At 41.0% G+C, this 21,826-nt stretch overlaps 3 protein-coding genes and 1 pseudogene across 6 annotated transcripts in view; 2 read left to right on the top strand and 2 right to left on the bottom strand.

The window, feature by feature from the left end:
* Window positions 1-5,127: 5,127 nt before the first annotated feature.
* LOC120414184 (60S acidic ribosomal protein P2-like) lies at window positions 5,128-5,928 on the bottom strand (annotated as a pseudogene).
* Window positions 5,929-8,136: 2,208 nt separating this feature from the next.
* Window positions 8,137-9,653, top strand: LOC120414176 (zinc carboxypeptidase-like). The gene is made up of 2 exons (XM_039575249.2): window positions 8,137-8,535; window positions 8,597-9,653. Exons 1-2 carry the CDS (start codon window positions 8,209-8,211, stop codon window positions 9,611-9,613), a joined length of 1,344 nt encoding a protein of 447 aa, XP_039431183.1. The 5' UTR covers window positions 8,137-8,208; the 3' UTR covers window positions 9,614-9,653.
* Window positions 9,654-9,881: 228 nt separating this feature from the next.
* On the top strand, window positions 9,882-11,579 carry LOC120414177 (zinc carboxypeptidase-like). Of its 2 annotated transcripts, XM_039575251.2 has the most exons (3): window positions 9,884-10,175; window positions 10,239-10,465; window positions 10,529-11,579. In XM_039575251.2, exons 1-3 carry the CDS (start codon window positions 10,169-10,171, stop codon window positions 11,510-11,512), a joined length of 1,218 nt encoding a protein of 405 aa, XP_039431185.1. In that variant the 5' UTR covers window positions 9,884-10,168; the 3' UTR covers window positions 11,513-11,579. The 2 variants fall into 2 exon arrangements, with proteins under 2 accessions (XP_039431184.1, XP_039431185.1); XM_039575250.2 differs by having other exon boundaries at window positions 9,882-10,465.
* A 1,235-nt stretch (window positions 11,580-12,814) lies between these two features.
* Window positions 12,815-21,826, bottom strand: part of LOC120414172 (facilitated trehalose transporter Tret1) — a 28,814-nt gene continuing 19,802 nt past the window's right edge. The window contains exons 1-3 of one of the 3 annotated variants that reach the window (XM_039575235.2): window positions 21,630-21,786; window positions 14,366-14,983; window positions 12,815-13,966 (exon numbers count right to left, since the gene is read on the bottom strand). In XM_039575235.2, coding sequence (XP_039431169.1) covers window positions 13,106-13,966; window positions 14,366-14,983; window positions 21,630-21,653 — 1,503 coding nt within the window. In that variant the 5' untranslated portion in view covers window positions 21,654-21,786 and the 3' untranslated portion in view covers window positions 12,815-13,105. Of the gene's footprint in view, window positions 13,967-14,365; window positions 14,984-15,046; window positions 15,175-21,629; window positions 21,787-21,826 lie in introns of those variants that run through there. The other 2 variants (XM_039575234.2, XM_052710715.1) reach the window with 2 other exon arrangements.

Here is a 21,826-nt window from a genome sequence, read left to right as displayed (position 1 = left end):
GCTTTTAAAAATCACTAAATTAGTGAAAAATTTTCAAGTATCATTGTTTCTGGAAAATGCTGTCAAACGGACAATATAAATTAACTTTTTAACTCCCAAATTCAGAACAAGAAACTTTTACTGAGCATGGAAGCAAAGCTATAAATAGCTTTTAAAATACACCAGCTGATGTATTACCACGTGTAAGTCGTCAAAGTGTTCGAAAGTTCATAAACACCATTCTGCTCACATTACAGTACATACTTTTTTGTTCTCCACGTCCATGTTGAAGACTGCGGGAGCAAAAAAAAAAAACTTGACAATAATGGCCCCATTCCCAACTTCACAGTCTAGACATTCGAGCTCGGACTCATCTTTCACGTTAATGGAATGTGAAGTATCTACGAGCTCTCCCGCGACAGCTTCCGGACGGCGAAGTGACATTTTACGACATCTTTCGGTCGAAAGTTTGGCACTAATTTTCAACGTGTGGGAGCTAAGGTGTCACGAGGCAATCAGAGCCAAACTATTCGCTTCGTCAATTTCGTTTTGGTGGGTAGACTCTGGGATTGTTTGGCATACATTTGATTCATTGAAGTTTTCAACCATAACATGTTTAATCTCCTGAACTTCTGCGGGTTTGCGTCTCAGATCATCAATATAATAGTGCAAATCCTATTAGATCCAAAATAATTTGCTACTTACTTTGTCAGCTTGTTCAAGATTTCACAAAATCATAAAATTATTTCAATTTCTTCGACGCTTGTTTTACGACTTGCCAGGTAACTCAATCATTTTCTACCTTCCCCATCTTCACACCTTGATTGCACAAAATATTGTCATAAAACAAAATTCCATTTGCGCGGACTTAAAAGACCTTCCGTAACGCAGTCCAAACCCTTTTGAAGTTGTTTTTCTTTGGGATCTAAAAACGACAAAATCGTGCTAGCACACCGAATCGATCGTTCCTGGTGCCACCCCGTAACGAACCAAAATTCTCTACCCTTTCCCTTTCAGATATTGAGGAAGAATAATTTATGACCAGCAGCAACGGGAGCTCGTAAAGCGGTCCTTTGCATCAGCGGGGGCGAATGGACCACAAACGGGAATGTGGCCACCTTATTCCGAAGAAAAGCTATGGGGGGGGGAAACTTTGCTCGGAAACCCGTAAAACTCAGGATGTTCGCCGTCAAGTGCGATGAAAATGGAAATCAATGATGGCAATTTGGGCGAGGTTAGTGTGGCGCGATGAGATGGCGGGATTATGGAGATTAGTAGGGGAAGAGTGGCAAGGGTTGAGCTGGATACTAATTTGAGGGCTGTCCATACAGAACTGCTATGAGAACATCAGAAAATCGGAGTAAAATCTGGAACAAATAAACAAATTTATCAAATCAACTATCGACCACCAACCCCTATTGATAAAAGTAAGTGTTTTAATTCTACGAACGGCACAGACCAATTACCAGAGAAAAACTTTGCTTGCTTAAAATTCCAATGCAAACCGGTGCACTATGGGGTATTTCCATATAAGCGAGCGGCCAAAAATATTTTTTTTGCTTTTTTGTGACTTTTTTGTGTTGTTTGTACTTAGTATAATAAAAAAAATAAATTTTGATATTTTTCCAAAAAAAAAAGTTTGATTTTTCATATATTTGAGGCCACATGCATTAAAGTGGTGAATTTTAATATTCTTGCTCTGTCTATTTGATGCACGGAATGGCGGTTTATGCTATGTTAAAGTTTCTGATTTACGTTCCATCTCCCTCCCCTTTTTCTTGAGTTAAAATCCACCTCTCTTTGAAGACCCCCCCCCCTCCCCCTCCAACTAAAATTTAATTTTTGCGGTGTTTTAGAATTTTAGACGGTTTATTTTATGGAACATTGTATGGATTCTCGTCCACGTTTTTTGTTGATCCACTTGCAAAATTCACGTTTTCCACGATAAATTCTTCTAAATCAAAATCACTACGTAACCGATTGTCGTTAGATTACCTAAAATATGAACTTCTTCTATGGGATTTTGTATTCCTCGTTTTGAAGCTACAGAACAACATGCGTAGTTTTTCATCTGTGGTTTTTCCCTGAGTTGATCATGTGATGGTTCTGCAATGTTATAATTCTTACAAAAATACTCGAAAGCAGTTCTCACGTTTTCAGAATAGTGCTTCGTTATATCGTACAGGGACACTACGGTATTATTATCCATACTTTCAAAACAACACAACAACGAACTGATATAAATATACGACGAATCGTTTCTGTAAAATACTTAGAATAGGAATTTCTAATTTTATTAAACGTACCTAAGTACCAACAAAGTCATGAATATAAAATCAATTTAAAAACATACACAGCAGGTACGTCATTTCTGCCTCCGCAGGTAAATAATGTGATTTTAACCAAGCGTATACGCGAAACCATTAATTTTCTTGCATGAATCAAAATGTTCAAAATGGCATAACTCAAAAAGTGCACATAAGTGCACTTTGAAATTTGGAGACAAGTTAGGACATGGTTCAAATTTTAAGATCGCACAAATGCACACAAAAAAAGTACTCCATTAACAAAGTTAAAAAAAACTAAATTTTGAATAAAAATCCATCTTTTTTGATTTTTATTATTTTTTTTAGCCTGTAAAAGTGTGTTTTGTGAAATGTTATTGAATAGTTGAATCAATTACCTTTCTGAATATATATAATGATGCAGGAAAAAATACATAAACAGCTACACAGTACAACTATGAAAAATAATTATTTTTTTGTCAAAAAACATGTTTTTTCTTACCATTTTCGCCTTTGAAGGTCTGCAATTCAGTGAATTTTGAACCTACAACTTTCAAACTCCGGATTTTTCTTAGTTAGAATGTTTATTTTCGAAAAAAAATACCAAAAAAATAATTAGAGTATGTCGGTTTTTCGATTTATGGCCGCCTGAAACCCCATAGTGCGGTGGTGTTTTCGCAAGAAAGGAAGACAGAAAAAATGGGTTTTCCTTTTCGGCAATTATTACGAAATCAATCAGTCACGCAGCTTTTTATTGCAATTACGTGATGGCAATCGATTTGCTCGAATCTTTCCTTTTCTACTGAAATCATGAAATCATAATCATAATTCCATGGAAGAGACAATCATGGTAATGAGTTGGCATTCAAACTATTAAAGCTGAAATCAATCAATTTTCGCATTAAACCTAAATCCCGCACTCGGAATTCGAGTTGCATTTTCCACGAATTGAGCTCCCTATGCAGTCGATTTGGAATAACCTGTAGGCAATTAATATTTGTAGATTAGTGGGATTTCTCGTGCCAGTGCGTTTTTTATCGGCAGTTTCTGCGTATCAATCAATTCGAGATCACTGGATTTGGCTTTTCCATTTCGGGAAACCCTCAGGGTGAAGGTCAATTAGGTGAGTATTACTTCGAAGTCTGGAGATGATTTGCTCATTCAGTGATAGAACAGAATAAATTAGATACGTTACTGGTATTGGACAACTTTCGAATGCTGTGGAGACTGTACAGAATGCTTGATGCATCAAAATATCGACGCTGTCGTGCAATCTAGTAGCACGTGGCTTTTTGACGTTCCGAGAAAAAAAAAGCGTTTTAATGTTTGACAAAGAAAATAAAAACGAGAGCATTGCCTCGAAGTTTGGTTGAATTTGGTTGCCGGAGTCCCGAGTTAAAATTGAAAATGTTCACACTAGTAGGGCTTGTACGAGGGGCGTGACAATCGAAAATAATTAAATAATTTAATTAATTAACTGCAGAAATTAACGAATTAACGCAAAATTAATTTTTGTTTACGATCAAAACATCGCCACCTCTTTTTACACCACATTGAACCAGTTTGACATTGCGAGCGTTTGTTTTTGTTGTTTTTGTTGTCAGAGAGAAGTGCCTACAGGAGAACGCCCAAAAAAAGAAAAAGAGACCGAAGACACGGTGAAGAAGGGATTCCTGGGACCACTCCAGCTGCTCGGTAAATAGCTTCAGCCAAGGCGCCCCCGCTGGTCGGCGGTCGATTCAGAAGACGTTTCTGTGGATGAGGCCAACAACATGCAGGACATTTGAGTAAGTTTTCAGTGGAGGATTCCTAATTCCAGGGGTAACTCCTTATTCCTATTTCAGACTTCTTCAAGGTGAACGACCAACATCAGAAGAACGATTCCACGCATGTTTCGATGAGCAAAGACCGCCTCCGCGACGTTACCAATCGCCATCCTGATCTTCATCGACCTTATCGGTTGAAACTTGTCCCGTTTCCGTGGGACAGTCCGCGGGACTTCTGAACCTTATGACGGCTGGGAAGCCTCACGGCCGAGCTGCGAGAAAAACGCGCCACAACAGATCGTTCAACCAGTGCTGGCCCCTCTGCCAGCTGACGACCCGGACAGTTCCAGCGGAAATGAACTTAGCTATCTTGAGACTCTAGTGGCGGTCACAGTCGAAATGGAACGTGAGATGTTGAGATTAAAAAAATAAAAATTGAACTCTAAGCGAGACTCAAAGGTTTCTTAAAATTGGGGAGCATAAACACAAGCAGAAGATTCTTTATTTGATGTTTCAGATCAAACAATTGCATGCAGCTGAATAAAAAACGTTACTTAATCCACCGGAAGGTGGTTGCTGCCTTCCTCCTAAAAGCCTTGCAACCACACACTACGAAAGCTTTGGCTAACGCTTACTTAGTAAAGACACTATACATATGAGTGCTGCCATCTAGGTATGATAAATTTAATGAACCATTTGAAAGCACTGCAGTGTTTGTGTGCGTGCACTGAGCGTAAAGTTCCGACAGCTATCCGCCGGAGCTTTCAAATTATGTAAATAATGACCCTTTTTAGTATCAACCAAAACAGTTTTTCGAACATATCTTTTAAAGTACTGCACCAAGCCGGATGAAATTTAAAAAAGACTTAAAGAACCTGAAGGCAAATCCAAAAACATAGATCCGGACAAAATCGGTCGAGCCAGTTCCGAGAAAAGTGAGTGAGAAAAAAAATTCTACGTCCATCCACACGCACAGACATTTGCTCAGAATTTGATTCTGAGTCGATATGTATACGTAAAGGTATATCTGGGAGGCTTATTTAAAAAGTTCAATTTTTGAGTGATTTTATAGCCTTGCCTCAGTGAGGTGAGGAAGGCAAAAAGCACTACAAAAAATGCACAATTTTTGTTTGTGGATAAAACGCCAAAGCAACCGGCAGCAGCCATCCGGCGATGTTGCCACGAAGAAATCCCTCATTCAAAGAGACCGAATCCCATGTCGTCATCATCCTCGGATTCGAACTCTTTTCCTTCTTTTGCTCTATTCTTCTCCTTGGCGGCAGCGGCCAGGGCAGCACCACCGGACGGCATCCAGGAGAGCTTCTCGCGGCGGGTAGCGAATCGCTACTAGCGATCAGTTTCACGACGGACTTGCCCTTCAGCTCGTTGACCACCTTGGTGACTCGGGTTGAGTCGGCCTCGATACCGACCGAGCTCAGGACCTTCTCGATGTCGGGTTTCGACGGAACGGCAAGGAGACATGCGCAACTGCGGCGAACAGGCCCAGCAGGAAGTTCAGATGAATACGGTCAAGGCCTCTATGATCGTTATAAGCTGCCGGTTTTCCGAGAATCCGAAATCTTCGATGAAAACTAGATGCGGAAATGGACGATGGATCACCTTTTGCAGCTTCTAGCAACAGAAATTTACTGATTCCTTCCGGAAACATTCGCAAAAACAAATTGAAAACAAAAAAAACTGATCAGCTTTGCCAAATTTTTGACCAAGATCAAATAATCAACACAAACTTGACAGGAGGGTGCGCGAAGGAGACGCAAAACAAATCAATGTTTTCGACAAAGCAGGTTGGGCGCTGTCAAATGTTAGTTGACAAGAGGAATTTAATTCCTTAATACATTAAATGCGCAAATTAAATATATTAAGGCCAGTTTCGCGCCCCTCGGGCTTGTATCTGTGTCAAACGCGTTCTGACCGGAAATCCCTTTGGACAATTGTCGCACTTACATCGATTTTCAAGCTGTGTCAAGATAGTCCGACAAGATTGAAATTTCTTTCGCTTCGCTACGCTAGGAGACGGTGATTTTAGCGGATTGCAGACTGGATTTCGCCATGTGATGTGACGATTGTCTAAGTCCAAGTTGCCTAGGAATCGATAATTGGGAATAGAACCAACTCCACCTGAACCAGACTCTCACCACCATGACAGCCGTCCATTGCCGGCCGAAACCATCTCCATCGCGCACCAGGGACAAGGATAGGAAATTTGGAAGACGGTGCTCCACTTAAGGGGACAGACAAGATTGAAATTTCTTTCGTATGTAAAGTGACAAAAATGCACGGACTTCTTTCGGTTTTTAATGAATATCTCAAAAATGAAATCTATGAAGGTCATAAAGTTAGGCATTGTGACCTGCACAAAATTGCGTTCCAAACTCAATTGGGTTCAGAATGCACGTACGACAAGTTAGCACGACAGCGACGATATAACGACGAGCCAGTCTAATATGCACAGCATATTTGCTTACATTTGCAGAAACACAATAGGGGAAACATACCCTTTCTAATCAAACACCTATCTTCGTCATACGGAGAGTTTGATGCTCGATAAAAGCTCCAAAAATACTATTTAGGCTATAAACTTACCAGCAACAGCACCGCCTCGAGTAAGCACGCAAATGTCGCTTACTGGCCAAATAGATTAAATTTAATACACTTTTTTCTCCTCACGCAAGATGAGGAGTAACTGCTTAACAAAAATCGCCATCAACATTTTTTACTTGCGGTATCGTTTTCAAAGCAAAGCTATGACATTGCTTCCACCTACCGGCAACATGTGCTTTTGAACATTAGTTAGTCACTGACTTGAAAAATAATCCCAAAACATGTAAATAATTAGCAAGCACCATCAAAAAACCAACCGCGCCAAGTCCTTTGACGTTTGACTTTTGACGACCCATTCCAATCGAAGGCTGAAGAAAACCAAGCGAGAAGCGAAGGCAAACAACACCACCAGCAGCGCCTGTTGGTGTGAGCCAGTGATGCCAGGAAACTTTCTCTATAAATGCTACTTTTCGTGAGTGTTCGCTTAAAATTTTATCACAATTGGCAGCACTAAGCCGACTCAAAAGAGCACTGGAAGAAAAGTGAACTGAGCTGAAAATAGAAAAATGTCGTAGTAACAGTTCAACAGGGCGAATCTGCGTTTGTAAACAAGCAGTCTATCCCTTTTGCTCAAGTGACAGTTCACGTCAAGTAAGAGGGGACAGACTGCTTGTTTACAAACGCAGATTCTGTTACTACGGAATGGGCGTGGCCCGATGCATTCTCGTCTGATTAGAATACAATTGGGAAATATTTTTTTTAATTGCTTGTAGAAGGAATAGAATAACTTTTAGTAGAAGTGAAAATAAACTGAAATGTTCACAAAAAGTTGCATCACTCGTTGGTGTACTTGGTTTTAGTAAATTTCAAGAAACACTCCAGATTATCCAGCATCATTTAAACATGACCGCTTATCAGGCTTAAAATGGGTGTATTTATTAAATGGGTGTAATTAGGTACTTTATTTTTGTTATTTTAAGCATTAATGTTAATGAACTCCTAACAAATCTCAAGGAATCGATAAAAATATTCCCAAACGTCGACTCTTTGGTCCAGACACCTTCATACAGCATTTTAAGGTTTCATACGTTTTTTCTTCAAAGTTTGTATGAAGAATTTGTGTGGTCTGCTCCTTGACGAACTGCCCAAATTCTCCATACGAACTTGGTAGAAAAAAAACCATTCGGGCCTATCTAAATATTTTTCAAAAAATCAAGTTGTATTTGTTTTTGGGGATTCCAAAGTTCATGCTTCCGCTCGAGTTTAGCCTGTGAAGATATTTTTTAAATTTTCGAGTTTAGTCTGTGAAGATATTTTTTTAAATTTTCGTAGGTCATTGCATTCTTGCATTTAAAAAAATCAAATAAAATTCAATACTGTCCACAACATTCGATTCTTGCAGCTAGTTCTGCTGTATCATCTGGTTTTGGCAGATAAACCCGAGCTCTTACGTTTACTCACACTACCTCGTGCTACGTGAGTGAACACTCTTTGAAATGAACAACGGTTCATGAACCTCTTCCTCTGCTTGCTGATAATGCACTTCAGATCATTCGTTGCTGTGCCTACCGGCAAGTCGGTAGTATTCTTACTTGCGGTATCACTATCCGAAAGCGATGCGATTACTCAATCACCCGGTGCAACTCGCGCCGCTGATCCTGGCAGTGTTCTTCGGAATCAACGCGTGTATCGCCTGCGATGGTCCCGCCTCGGCCGCGGCGAGCAACAAGGCCCGCTACGACCAGTTCCGCATTTACCGGGTGTTCCTGGAGACGGACGAACAGGTCGGTATCATGCAGCAGCTGGAGAACCGCAGCGACAGCTACCAGTTCATGGGTCATGCCCGGCAGCCGAACCAGAACCTGTCGATTATGGTTGCGCCGCAGAAGATCGCCGAGATCAGCGATCTGATGGACCGGTTTCAGATTCAGGGGCAGGTGTTGGTAGGTTGATTTGGTGGATTGGTTTGGTGGGGATCTGCTGAGGTTTTGGTTTATGTTTTAGTTGTACAACATCCAAGAGCTGATCGATGCGCAGGAGTTGACGGTTATGCCAAAGGGAACTGCTCCGGAACAGTTTGATTGGACGCATTACTTCCACCTGGATACGATCCACAAGTGGCTTGATCTGCAAGCTTCAAAGTATCCGGAACTCTTAACGGTCATCCCGCTGCAGGCGAGTTACGAACGCAATCTCATCAAAGGAGTAAAGCTGTCTGCAAAACCCGGCAATACAGCTGTCTTTGTCGAATGCGGAATCCACGCCCGCGAGTGGATCTCCCCGGCGGTTTGCACGTACATCCTGAACCAGCTGCTCACGTCTCAAGCCCCCGAAGTCCGCGACCTGGCCACAAACTTTGACTGGTTCTTCTTCCCGGTGGTCAATCCGGACGGGTACAAGTACACCTTCGACGCGGATCGCTTCTGGCGCAAAAACCGCCGTCCGTACGGCTTGTGCCGGGGAGTCGACCTGAACCGGAACTTTGAGAGCAACTGGAACGGCATCGGAGCGAGTTCGGACCCGTGTGCGTACGACTTTGCCGGAGGATCCGCCGCCAGCGAGCCGGAAACCCAGGTCATCCAGAACTTTGTCAAGCAAAACGCCCAATCGGCGCGCATCCGGACGTACTTCTCGATGCACTCGTACTCCCAGCTGATCATGTTCCCGTACGGTTACACCACGGACCGGGTAGACAACTACGCCGACCTGGTAGCGATTGGCGAACGTGGCTCGGAAGCGATTCGTAACACCCACGGCAAGCAGTACCTGGCGGGGGCGATGATCGAAACCATCTATCCGTCGTCGGGGGACAGCGTGGACTGGGCGTACGCCGAGTGTGGCGTTCCGGTGGCGTACACCTTTGAGCTGCGAGGTCCGCCGGAGAGTACCAATATGTTTATCTTGCCGGCGGAGGAGATCGTTCCGACGGGGGAGGAATCGCTGGCCGCGTACGTGGCGATGCTGGGCGAAGCGAGGAAGTTGGGGTATTACGATGGCGTGGCGGAGAAGGGAGAGTTGTAGAGTTGAGATTCGTAGATTGAATAAAAGACTGGAATTGTTACATCGTTTGTTTGATTATTAAAAATGTCGAATCCGACAGATATCGGCTTCGACTTCACCATCATCTTGCATACAAAGTTGTAGGAATTTAGGCAACCACTCATAACTGCGGCTTTTTAGGATTTGTCGACTCTGACTCCTCGATCCACTGCAACCAACTCTCCGTAGTTACATAAATCGTAACCACAATGAGAAAGTCATGTTCAAGCTTTCAATTCTTGACGTTCAACACCATTCATCACGACGACAGAGTCGTTTATTTTCGTCCCACTTATCTTTGGGCAGACTTTTCTTATTAGACAGTAAACAGTCCCTGAGGATCAGTGACTACCTCGCCGTTTACGACCAGTTAAGCCAGAGGTAGACAATACCGCTATTATACGGCTCTCAAGATAAGAGACCGAAGATTCATCTGGCTAGAAAGGCGAACAACTCCAAAGTCACAGCAACCGAATCTCGGCTGATAAGTTCAATATTGTGATCGTATTGATTGAACGACGTCTCAGTTGAGCCACGATGGCCGGTAAGAAGGGATCATTTACGGGGTCACTCATACCTCTCGTACTAATCGCGTTCGCTTTGGCAGCATCCGAAAACCGAGCCCGCTACGATCACTATCGGTTGTACCGGGTTCAGCTGGTCAGTGACGAGCAGGTGCGGATGTTTCAGGACTTGGAAGCCAAGAGCGATAGCTGCACCTTTTACGGCCATGCCAGGCAGCCGGGACAGGAGCTAACGATCATGGTGGCCGCCAGCAAGGTGGCGGACTTTGAGGACCTGTTGGATCGGTTCTTGGTCTCGGGAAGGGTTTTGGTGAGTTGTTTGTTCGTTTTTTGGCTTCTTGATGATTTTGTTTTAACCACTTCAACTTTGTAGGAGTACAACATGCAGGACATGATCGACAGTGAAGCCAAGTGGATTAAGCCATTCGAAGGCTCCGATCTAGACTGGGATCACTACCACCACTTGGAGACGATCTACGCCTGGATGGATGAGCTGTCCGCGGAGCACTCCAGCGTAACCGTCCTCAGCTTGGGAACCTCATACGAGGGTCTTCCAATCAAGGGGGTCAAGCTCTCCCGTCGCCCGGACAACAAAGCGATCTTCGTCGAGGGTGGAATCCACGCCCGAGAGTGGATCTCCCCGGCGACGGCGACCTTCATCCTGAACCAGCTAATAACCTCAACCGATCCGCGAATCGTCAATCTTGCCACCAACTACGACTGGTTCTTCTTTCCGGTGGTCAACCCCGACGGGTACAAGTTCACCTTCGAGGGGGACCGGCTCTGGCGCAAGAACCGAAAACCGTACGGCCTGTGTCGAGGCGTCGATCTCAACCGGAACTTTGCCAGCAACTGGGGCGGAATCGGCTCCAGCAATGACTCGTGCAGTTACGACTTTTCCGGCGGATCGGCCTTTTCCGAACCGGAAGCCGAGGCGCTGGCCAACTTTATCCGCGACAACGCCGAAAAGGAGCGCATCCGGACGTACATCGCACTGCACTCGTACTCGCAGCTGCTGATGTTTCCCTATGGGCACACTCCGCAGAAGGTCCCCAACTACGAGCACCTGAAATTAATCACCGAAAAGGCAATTTCGGCACTGACAGCCGTCCACGGGACCAGCTTCCAGGGTGGGAGTAAGTACGAGACGATCTACCCGTCCAGCGGGGGCAGCATCGATTGGGCCTACAAAGAGGGCAAGATTCCGGTGTCGTTGACGTTCGAGCTGCGCGGGCCGCCGGATTCGGAGGACATGTTTATCCTGCCGGCGAGGCAGATTACGCCCGTGGGCGAGGAAACGATGGCGGCGTTCGTGTCGATTGTGGAGGAAGCGGAGCGGTTGGGGTATTACAAGTGATGGTTGCATTTTGAGGCCGAGTTCTAAGGATGTTTGTTTTTTAATAAATCAGTTATTAATGCCTTTTCCCGAAACAATTCATTTTGTTTTATTTTTGTTCTAAGCTTGTGTCGGTGCACCATCCGAGCAGTGACGCTATGAAGATCTCTGTTGCTCAGCCTACTTTTCCAGAGTTGAAAAAGTATTTACTTGTTTGAAAAAAGTTTCATTTTCTCTTACATTTAACCCCCGGTACTTGGTCACGTTTTCGTTTGACACTTTTTTAGTTTGTACCCCGTTGGTTGGTCAAAGTCAAACTAAAAGTCAAACTAAAAGTAGTAGTGTGTGTGAACTCCATGTAAAAAGGGTGTCAAACTAAAAAGTGACCCCGTTCGTTTGACTACAGTTGATGCCAAACCATCGGGGTTTGAGTGTATTACTTTACCCGCCGGTTAAACTTCCGTAGTAACAGTTTAGCCGGGTCCGGTGGTTTAGTGGTTAGCGTGGTAGTCTCTAAACCCCAGTATGGCCTGGGTTCAATCCCAGGTGGCATTTTTCGAGACGAGATTTGCCTGACCACGCCTTCTTTCGGATGAGGAAGTAAAACGTCGGTCCATTTGCATAAAAGAGGTTTTGGTTGACTCACCACTCATAACCTTCGGACGCCTAGAAATGAGCAGAAACTTGCAACAGGGAACACAAAAGACCCGGGGGTCATTAAAGTGGATTACTTTGCTTTTTAGTAACAGGTCAATCCAGGTTTTTAAGCAAAGATGGCGTTCAAAGTGTGAACGTCCGAAATGTCAGAATCGCTTAGTAGCACCAACATTAGAAAAAAGAATGTGGCTGTCATGCCATGGCACACTTTTTTCGTAATGTTGGTACCACTGCATGACTTTGACATTTCGGGCGTTCACAATTCGAACGCCATCTTCGCTTAAAAATCTGGATAGGGCGAATCTGCGTTTGTAAACAAGCAGTCTATCCCTTTTGCTCAATTGACTGTTCACGTTAGATAAGAGGGGGATAGACTGCTTTTTTACAAACGCAGATTCGCCTTATTGAACTGTTACTACGGACTTGATGCGGTAACCACACGACCGTTTGTTTATCAACAAAGCTGCAAACAGAGAGAGTTTTGATATTTTAAAGCCCACATCCGTCGACTGTCTCTGCAACTTCAAGAAAGACTTCAGAAAAACTCGATTTTGCTCCGAGCGGGAAGGGTTTCGTAATGTTCAAATAAAAATGAAGCTATTTTAGGATTAATTTATTTATTTAACGTTTCTTTCTTAAATTTAAAAGACTGTTTTTTGATTTTCGACTTTTATTTTAACACTTTAGAGGCTTTTTTCGCTATCTTGATATGTCGATTCAACAAATCAGTGGCAAAATGCGAGCTTTGTTCTTAAATAAATAAGAATACATAATAATAATTATAAAACACGTCAGTTCTGGTTTCCACACTTTTCTCGTAGTCAATTCTAAAATCGTCGTGCAACGAGGATTGTTTGCAACAGCTACCTAACTTACACAATGTCCCAGCATTATTTTTTCGTTTCTCAATCTTGAAGTTATTTACAACAAAAAACCGTTTCTCCTGGCAACATAACTCTACTGCGCCTCCGTCTTGTTCTCGTCGAACGCCGGATTGTTCAGCCCGGAGGCCGGCGGTGCGGAGCTCGCGTTCTTCTCCCCTCCCAACAGCTGTTGAATCTCCTGCAGCGAGATGCCCTTCGTCTCGGGCACGATGAAGAACACAAACACGGTTCCGAGCAGCGAAAAGCCGGAGAAGAGCCAGAACACGCCGGCACTGCCGAGCGCATCGACGAGCGAGGCGAAGATCTTCGTCACCAGGAAGGCGAGCAACCAGTTGAACACACCGGCCAGCGGACTGGCGTACGCCTTGACGTTGTTCGCGAACAGTTCGCCGACCATCAGCCACGGCACCGGACCGAACCCGATGGAGAACATGGCGATGAACATGCACACGGCCAGGATGGGAAGCCAGCCGAGGTCGGCGACCTTGGCCGGATCCGATTGCTTCAGCTGGAAGTAAACCGCCAGCAGGATGGTGGACACGGCCATGAAAAAGTCCGACACCATGAGCAGCATCCGGCGGCCGGCCTTGTCCACGATGAAGGTCGACAGCAGGGTGGCCGCGACCTGGATGCTTCCGACGATGATCGTGGCGTCGGTCGAGTTGAGTCCCGTGTTCGCGGACTCGAAGATCGAGTTGGTGTAGAAAATGACCGCGTTGATGCCCGACAGCTGCTGGAAGAACATCAGCCCCAGCGAGATGATCAGCGCCCGGATGGTGGACTTTTGCTGGAAGCCCTGCACGAAGGTGATCTTCTCCTCGCGCATCTTGGCGTCGTCCGCCTTGAGTTCCTCGATTTCGGCCCGCTCGTCGTAGCGGCTGCCCCGCAGCCACTTGAGCGATTTGGACGCATCGTCGTAGCGGTTCTTCTCGACCTGGGAAGTGGAAATTTGAATTAGAATGTTGAAATGCATTTTGACCTTCACAGATCCCCAGAATTCGATTTCGTTCTTGAGATATTTAACAAAAACCGTAAAAACTCCGTGCAATGTTGCCAGAAGACTGGCCTAAAGGATTTCTGGTCAGAACGCATTTGACACACGTACATGCCCGACTTCCGTAATCATTTGTAATTATAACTCGAGACATCGACAACCAAAATTACGGGACAAGACCCAGAATGATCAATCAAACAAAACGTGTTTGATATTGTTTACATTGCACACTCCACTTATGTTTAACAAAAACGTGAAACGTCAAAAAAACGGCGTGCTACAAGAAAGCACGATAACGTAGATATTGCATAGAAATTCTAAAATCTAAAAAGAACTTACGAAATAGTGCGGACTCTCCGGCATGAAGAAGAAGATCAACCCGAACGCAATCGGAATAACGCCGCAAATGATGCTCAGCACCTGTACGTTCACGGCCGCCCCCACGCCGTACACGAACAGAATACCGACGGTTACGAGCAGCTGGAAGAACGTTCCCAGCGTTCCCCGGATCGACGACTGGGCAATCTCCGCGGTGTAGGTCGGCGCCGCAATACAGAACGCACCACCACCGATACCGAGGAAGAACCGGCCCACCATCAGCATGGCCACATTGCTGGCCCAGATGATGAGGGCCCAGCCCAGCACCAGCGGCAACACCATCGACAGCATGGCCCACTTGCGCCCAATCAGCTTCATCATGATCCCGATGGGGAAGCACATCAGCGCCGCGCCCAGGTTCGCCATCGAACCAATCCACGAGAACTGCTCGGTCGTGATGGTGAACCCGTACTCGGAGTCACGCACCAGCGGAATCTCCGCCGGCGAGGTCCACCCCAGGAAGGTACCGGCAGCGAGGGCACCACCGGACGCGGCCAGCCCCGCGATGTACTGGGGCAGCTTGCGGCCGGACTCGCCGGCCACGTTGTTCACCACGAAGCTACTCATCGTGTCACGAGTCTGGAAGAAGAAATTTTAGTGTTAGAAAAAATTGTATTCACGTTTGCAGCTAAAAGAATTCACAATTTCATCGTTTTCCGCGGTGGCCCCATACTGTCTTGATCCCGAAGGGATCGCTGGAATGAGTCGAGCACGTTCGCTCGTTGAATCCGACATCTTTTATACAGTTAAACAACTCAAAACCCCAGTATTTTTCAAAGGAAAGTTTCAGCGATTCGCTAATTGTCTGTACTGTCGCTTCTTTGGCTTCATTGACTCATCACAAACATCTGAACCTGAGCGACTCGACTCGACTCTCTTTGTTTTGGTTCGGGTGAACCTCCGTGTGCGTACGGAATCTCCCACCCAGGTAGTGAGTCGTTGGAGATAACGGTTTGTGTAGTAAGAATGAATAGTGGAGAGAATGAATCGAATGAATGAATTCATTCAGAAGTTAGAGTTCATTGCTGGTAGAATTCACTCGTAATGAACTACTTTAGTACAAAGAAGAGAAATAACGAATCAGAGCATGGTGGTAAAGCAGAGTTGTACAAATTTGAAATGGGTGGTTTGTTTCCACAAAGATGCTCATGAAACGTGTTTCAATTTGTTAAACGGTTTTAGAAAAATCTAGCTTCAAATTTTCATAATGGATACAGACAAAATTTGTGAGATTTTCTTTTGGAAAAAAGTTGATAGTAACACATTCAAACTTATAAAAAAAAACAATATTTTGCTAAAAATGTTTATTTAGATAATAATATTTCTGGAGAAGAGAAAATCTGAATCGCTTATTTGAACTCATGAAAAACCTATAAACATAAACAATAAAACGAAAAATTTGGTCAATCAAAAAATGAATAAATGCGGCAAGAAATGTACAATTTACTATTTTTTTTGTAGGCTGCTTGGAAACGTTTCTTCATAAAAGTCTAATTAATTCTTGTTTAATAGTAAAATTAAATGTGTTTACTTTTTTTATTCTTATAAATAAACAATTATTTCAACATTTTAAGGTTTTTTTTTATGTGTTTTTGCTTTTCTTACACGGAGAGACCGTGCTCAGAAATTTTAACAATTAAAATTGTTGATTTTACTTTCGTAAATATTAACAAAAACGTACTTGTCACTGTCAATTTTCAGTTAAATTAACCAAAATTTAGTATTAATTTAATAACCTGTTTGTTGAAAATGCTAGAGGCAAAAAGCTAACAGATTTCCCGAACTCGAATGATCGTGCTCGACTGTTAGCTTTGGTTTTAGGAAAATCAAAAATTTTGTTGGTTGAATATAATTTACATTTGGTTGAATATTTAAAAGATGAACTTGGGTTTGTTTACGTCTGTCATTTGAAGTTAGGATTCGATCGAGAGCGGTCGATTTGTTGAGTTTGTGTTGTTAATTGTGAAGTGAGAGGATGTGAAAGGTGAAACTTACACTATTTAGCTAATGTTGAAGTGGCAAATCAAAGTGTTGCAACTGGGGAGGTGGAATTGGTGAGTAGGTTTGTTGATGATTTCTTTGCAGGTGATAAACTATGACAAGCAAGAGCGAAGGTCGCCATGAGGACCTCTAATGCGAGTGAGTTGAACACGTTATAAGAATGTTTGATGGAACGAGAGGGCAATAGAAGGGAAAGGCGGCCCGACTCTTCACGGATAAAGCAGCCCGGGCAAATTTAACAAAATGTTGGTTAATCCAAGTAAGTATGGGTTTATTTTTCCACAATAATTTACCTAATGTGATTCTTATTAGAAAACTGAATCATTAAAAAGCTTCGTGCTTACGACGGATAAAATCTTAATGAACCTTTTTTTTTCAGAATCATCAATAATAAAATACACAGAAATGCGTACACATGCCAACATAAAAAATAGAGATGAAGTAAAATATAAAAAAATATATAAAATATATAAAAGAAGATAATTATTATCTTGAAAGTTTTGTTGCAATACGACTGCTCAATAAACTGGTAAGTAAAACTAAAAATATTTTTTTCAGGAATCGGAGTACGTTGAATAAATTGAATCAAATGCAATGAAAGTTCGCTGCCAAAACTAATTGTTAAATTAATGCAACCTTGGTAAGTAGCATTATTGATATTTCTTTTTTATATATTACATTTATTTACGTTCCTTTTTTCAGTTTATAGCCGAAATTAAGAATTTTGTATCAAATTACTAATACATTTCACATGTCTATTTGCAGCAAAAGGTTCACTTTAGTGAAAATTCTGTGTCCAACCACAAGGAAAATAACTAAACCTGAGACCATTGTAGATGATGATGACTTATCGGATGATTTCACAGTGATGGTAAGTGGATACAACACTTAATTTTATACAACATAATAAAAATATAAGCTTAAAACTTGGTGAAAATTTTGCTCGGTTTATAATTTTAAGGAATTCACGAGAAACTTAACATTTGTAAAATGTTTTTTTATTATTTTTTTAGATTTATGCAACGTAATTTTTTTAAACATTAATCAAACTTTACATGTTTTATAAAAACAGTTAATAAAAAGTTTTGTTTTTATGCTTTTTAACAGTAATTTAATAATTTCATACTAAAAAACAAAGTAGTACAAAACGTAAAATTTTTAGGCAGAATAAATGCGAAAATAAAAACACTCAGCATTTATTTGTGAGGCATTATTACAAAATTTACCGAAAATTCAATAAAAAATTACTAACAACAGCTAATTAGCTGATATTTTTCTGTATTCAAGTAAGACAATAGTTAAAATATAGCTAGAAATTCGGCCCAGCCCAGATAATTAAAAAAATATATATCAACACTTACATAAATAATGTCTAATTAAGAAATGTTTTGTTATAAACTACTAATAATTTACTGCATGCAAAAATATTTCGGTTGATACAACGAAAAAAAATTGTTGAAAAATAGTTGAAAAACACTTCCCAGTCTGTTTTTAACAGAATATTCCACAATATTTCAGCTGAAAACAATAAATTTTTAGTTAATTTTCTGAAAAAAATATTCTAGCAGTCGACTGCTAGAATTTTTTTCGGCCATTTAACCAAAAAAAATGGCAATTCCAAATATTTTTTTAGTTAATTTTAATTACCGGTGGTCAGCAATTTCGGGTTAACAAAATCAACAATCGATTGTTGAAAAAAAGCTGTGTAAAAAATTAACCCATACTTTTAGTTAAATTAACCAAGATTTTCTTAGATTTGCCCCTGCCGGTCTCTCCGTGTACTAAAGAAAGGTATAGGTTTTACTTTATAGCTGGACGTCATTTTCATCTTCGTAAATATTACAATACAGCATAAATTTTCATCGGAAAAATCGTCAAAATTCACACTGCATCGATTTTCGACGCTCTATCGATTCAATTTGACAGAACTCGTCTATCTCCAACCCTAGAATTTTGAAAAAATAAATTCCGTGGAGATCGAGTGATGTTCGTGTGTGGTAAAATTTTGCCAAATTTTGTGTCGCGAAGTTTTCGCTCCTCTATTTTCGATTTTGATTGTTCCAAATGCATTTGAAAGCTGGTGTGCTGAATATGGGTCATTTCGAGGCCGATTTTAGAAATATCTATCTGTTTTCGGATGTGGCAATTTCAAATGAAAATATGTTCAATATTTTTCATTTTTATATCTTTTATTTATCTAAAAAATTGCATTTTTCGAGCTCTACAACCTCCCAAATTTTCATCCAGATTCATAATTTGGTTCTGGAGTTAGAGCCGTTTGATTAACCTACAATAAGAAAAAAAAAATCCCCCAAAAAAGGTAAAAGCCCACCTGGTGACCTTCGCCCAAATTTTTCTTTTCTAATTTTATCCGATTTTTTTTCTACATTCATAGTACAGACCATGAGAGCGAGTTGTGGCGCTATAACCACGGCAAATAGTGTCCAGGGCATTCGTGGAAATACAATGTCCCATCCCAGAGGGTCCCGGAGTACCAAACCTTCTTAGCATGGTGCTCCCAACGAATACAACCAAATTTCGGAGCGTATGGTGGTGTGTCCTCACGCTTCTTCCTCCCCTGTCGATTCAGAATTGTGTTGTTGTTCGAACACTCAGTGCTCAAACTCAACCCAATTACGAGTCATCTCTGCGATACGGCTTTACGCAGTAGGCCTGGCCGCTTTAACGCTTGTGATGTTTCAATGCATTCCGATGCAATGGCGCACTACAAATGTTAATAAATGACAAGAAGAGTGCTAGGCGTCATCTAACCTAAGGCACTCTCCAGGATCCCTTTGAAAGATTGGCTGCGCTAGGGTCTGATAGATTAGATTAGATTAGACATTCATAGTATAGACCATGAGTGAGTATCTGAAACAAATTTGACATCGATGGGCAATCCCGATCAAATTTTAGAACGATTTACTTTTTGCCTTTCTTACTAAAGAAAGACAACAAAGTCGATGTTATGAATTGAAAGAAGTTATACTCGTTACTAAGAAAGGCTCTTTCTCACCCCTGGTGGGATTAAATCGGGTTTTTAGTTTTTTTTCTTCAATAATATGAGTTAGTATTGCTGGAGTGTGACAGAGTGTTTAAATCATTAATTTCTTGAACACGTACACAATACTCATGTTGTATAAAGTTCATTCTATCTGCTTTTGAAGTGTTTATTTCCCCTCCCCTCCGCAATAAAGTTCTACAAATAAAAAAAATCGAATCAAAACAAATAATATTTTTATAATTTTTTTTTTGCAAAAAAACAACAATTTAATTTAGAAAACTTTTTGATTTTTTCACACTCTTGAGCTTTAAAAATCATGAAATTTTGGACCAGAGATCGTAGAAATCTCAATAATTTTTCCCTTTTTTTGAATGTATTAAGTTTTTACATACAAGTCTCCATACAATTTAACGAACTGGTCATATGAAAAGTGCACGTAAATATAAAAAAATCTGTAACTGAAGAAGCAATTTTCTGATCAAGTTGGTGCTTATGACAAAGTTGGAGGTTACAATTTTAATTTTTAATTAAGGGTTTTCAGAACAACATTGTTACCATCAGCAGATAATGATGTTGGGTCAGATGGTAAAAATAGGTCTTACAAATTTGCCGAAATTATACACAAAAATTGTACACGGAAAAAAGATATTTTTTTTTCATTTCAGTTTTTATTATTGATCGTTGAATTCAAACAATACAATTTTTTTAAAACTTCAATATTTTGCGTGTGTTTAAGAAGAATTTATGAAAAATGTTTTTTGTCGATATGCAAAAAAAAAATTAGATTCCACAAAAAATGCTAATGACAATGACTTACCAGTTTTTTTTATTAAGTGCTTAGTTTTCACGTAATATTCTTGAAAAAGAGCAACTTTTTTAGAGCTTTCTTTTTAGACTTTGACTTTGATCAGACTGCGGGTTGCTTATAGTTAGAATTTCGAGAAAATTTTGTGAGAAAACGAAACTTTTGTGAAATTTTCTGCTCGCTTAAAAAAAAGTTGAAATTAAGCATAACATTTCAAACGGAATAAAACGCCTAATGACAGCATCAGAATAGTCATTTAAGTTTTTTTATGTTATTTTTTTAATATGGGTCATTCTACTGAGTACACTTTTGGACTCGACCTTTACCGATTTGGACCAAACTTGGAGGGAACGTTCATCTATCGATAGTTAACAGAAATCTCAAGTTTGGTGCTGATTGAACCATCCCTCTATTTTTGGCACCGCCCTCTTTTTTGACGATTTTCTTAAAAGCTTTTTTTTCATTAAATCATAACCTTGCAAATACCTAAGCAAAAGACTTTCTACAGGAGGCATATTATATTAAATTGTCCAAGGAGTTCGATTTAAATAAAATTTTAACCCTTAAATGCCCACTAATATTTTATTTTAACGTTTTATGTTTTAAAGTTCAGTTTTGACCAATTCCTGATATTTTTATTTGTTTTATTTTATCACCATCGTGTTCCCCGGACAATTTTACATAATAATCAATGTAGACCTCAAACTAAAATGAACTGTTGGAAAGATACAGCGATTTTACTGAAAAAAAGTTTGATTTTACGCAGCACTCTGAAGTATATAGTGTACTTTTCAACAAATAGAGATGAATCCCGCATTGTTCGGTTTTTATATGTGAGAAACTTGTTTCGGTTTTGAATTAATAGGACAGAGTGTGGATTATCCTAAAATTTTCAACACGCAGAAAAATAAGGCATATTTGAATCAACAAAACGTTTTGTTGATTTGAAAATCATATTTTTTTAATAAACTGTTAGTGTTTAACAAAAAAGTTGAGTTATTTCACTTATTTTGTTATCACTAAGAACTGAAAACATTGAATTTAGTTGAGATTTGATTTTTCTTGAAGTTAGAATATAATCGCAATGGTTCAATGCACTTCAAATAGAAAAAATACACCTTCTCCAAACAGTCACAGTCCATTGCAGTCGTAAAACTTGTTTTCTGGAAGTGTGCAATCATCCAAACCATCCTAGGCATCTAGCGATCGCACATGATAGGTATAATGCCTTTTAGTCACTTTTCTTCAGCTATGAAAAATAGTAGTAAATAGAAATTACTTGCACGCTCGGTAGTGTTTCACTCTTTGCACCCTTTTTTCACACAACGATGCTAAGTTTTCCTTTCACGCGAAACTAGTTTGAAGTCATGCTGTTTGAACAATTAAATTTTAATTTTTACCAAAATAGAACCTACCCTTTTCCACAAGGACTTGGTCATTCCGACTGTTCCAAGCGTCACCACCTTTTTTAAAAGAATATTTTCCTCACTCAACCGTATCGAAACTACTTTCAAATCGATCAAACTAAAACCCCCCAGCAATAGAGTGAGTGGAGATCTTCACCGTAACGCGTCTACCCGCGGACTGATCGTCGAGGTTGAACTTGAACGAC

The sequence above is a fragment of the Culex pipiens genome, chromosome 1, assembly GCF_016801865.2.
Source record: "Culex pipiens pallens isolate TS chromosome 1, TS_CPP_V2, whole genome shotgun sequence".
NCBI lineage: Eukaryota > Metazoa > Arthropoda > Insecta > Diptera > Culicidae > Culex > Culex pipiens.
The sequence above is the reverse complement of the archived record's forward strand: the minus strand, read 5'-3'. Positions and strand labels throughout refer to the sequence as shown.

Excerpts from the sequence above, each read along its gene's own strand:
- LOC120414176 (XM_039575249.2), top strand. The coding sequence starts at position 8,209 with ATGCGATTACTCAATCACCCGGTGCAACTCGCGCCGCTGATCCTGGCA. Across the intron at positions 8,536-8,596 it reads AGATTCAGGGGCAGGTGTTG|TTGTACAACATCCAAGAGCT; the intron begins GTAGGTTGATTT and ends TTTATGTTTTAG.
- LOC120414177 (XM_039575250.2), top strand. The coding sequence starts at position 10,169 with ATGGCCGGTAAGAAGGGATCATTTACGGGGTCACTCATACCTCTCGTA. Across the intron at positions 10,466-10,528 it reads TGGTCTCGGGAAGGGTTTTG|GAGTACAACATGCAGGACAT; the intron begins GTGAGTTGTTTG and ends TCAACTTTGTAG.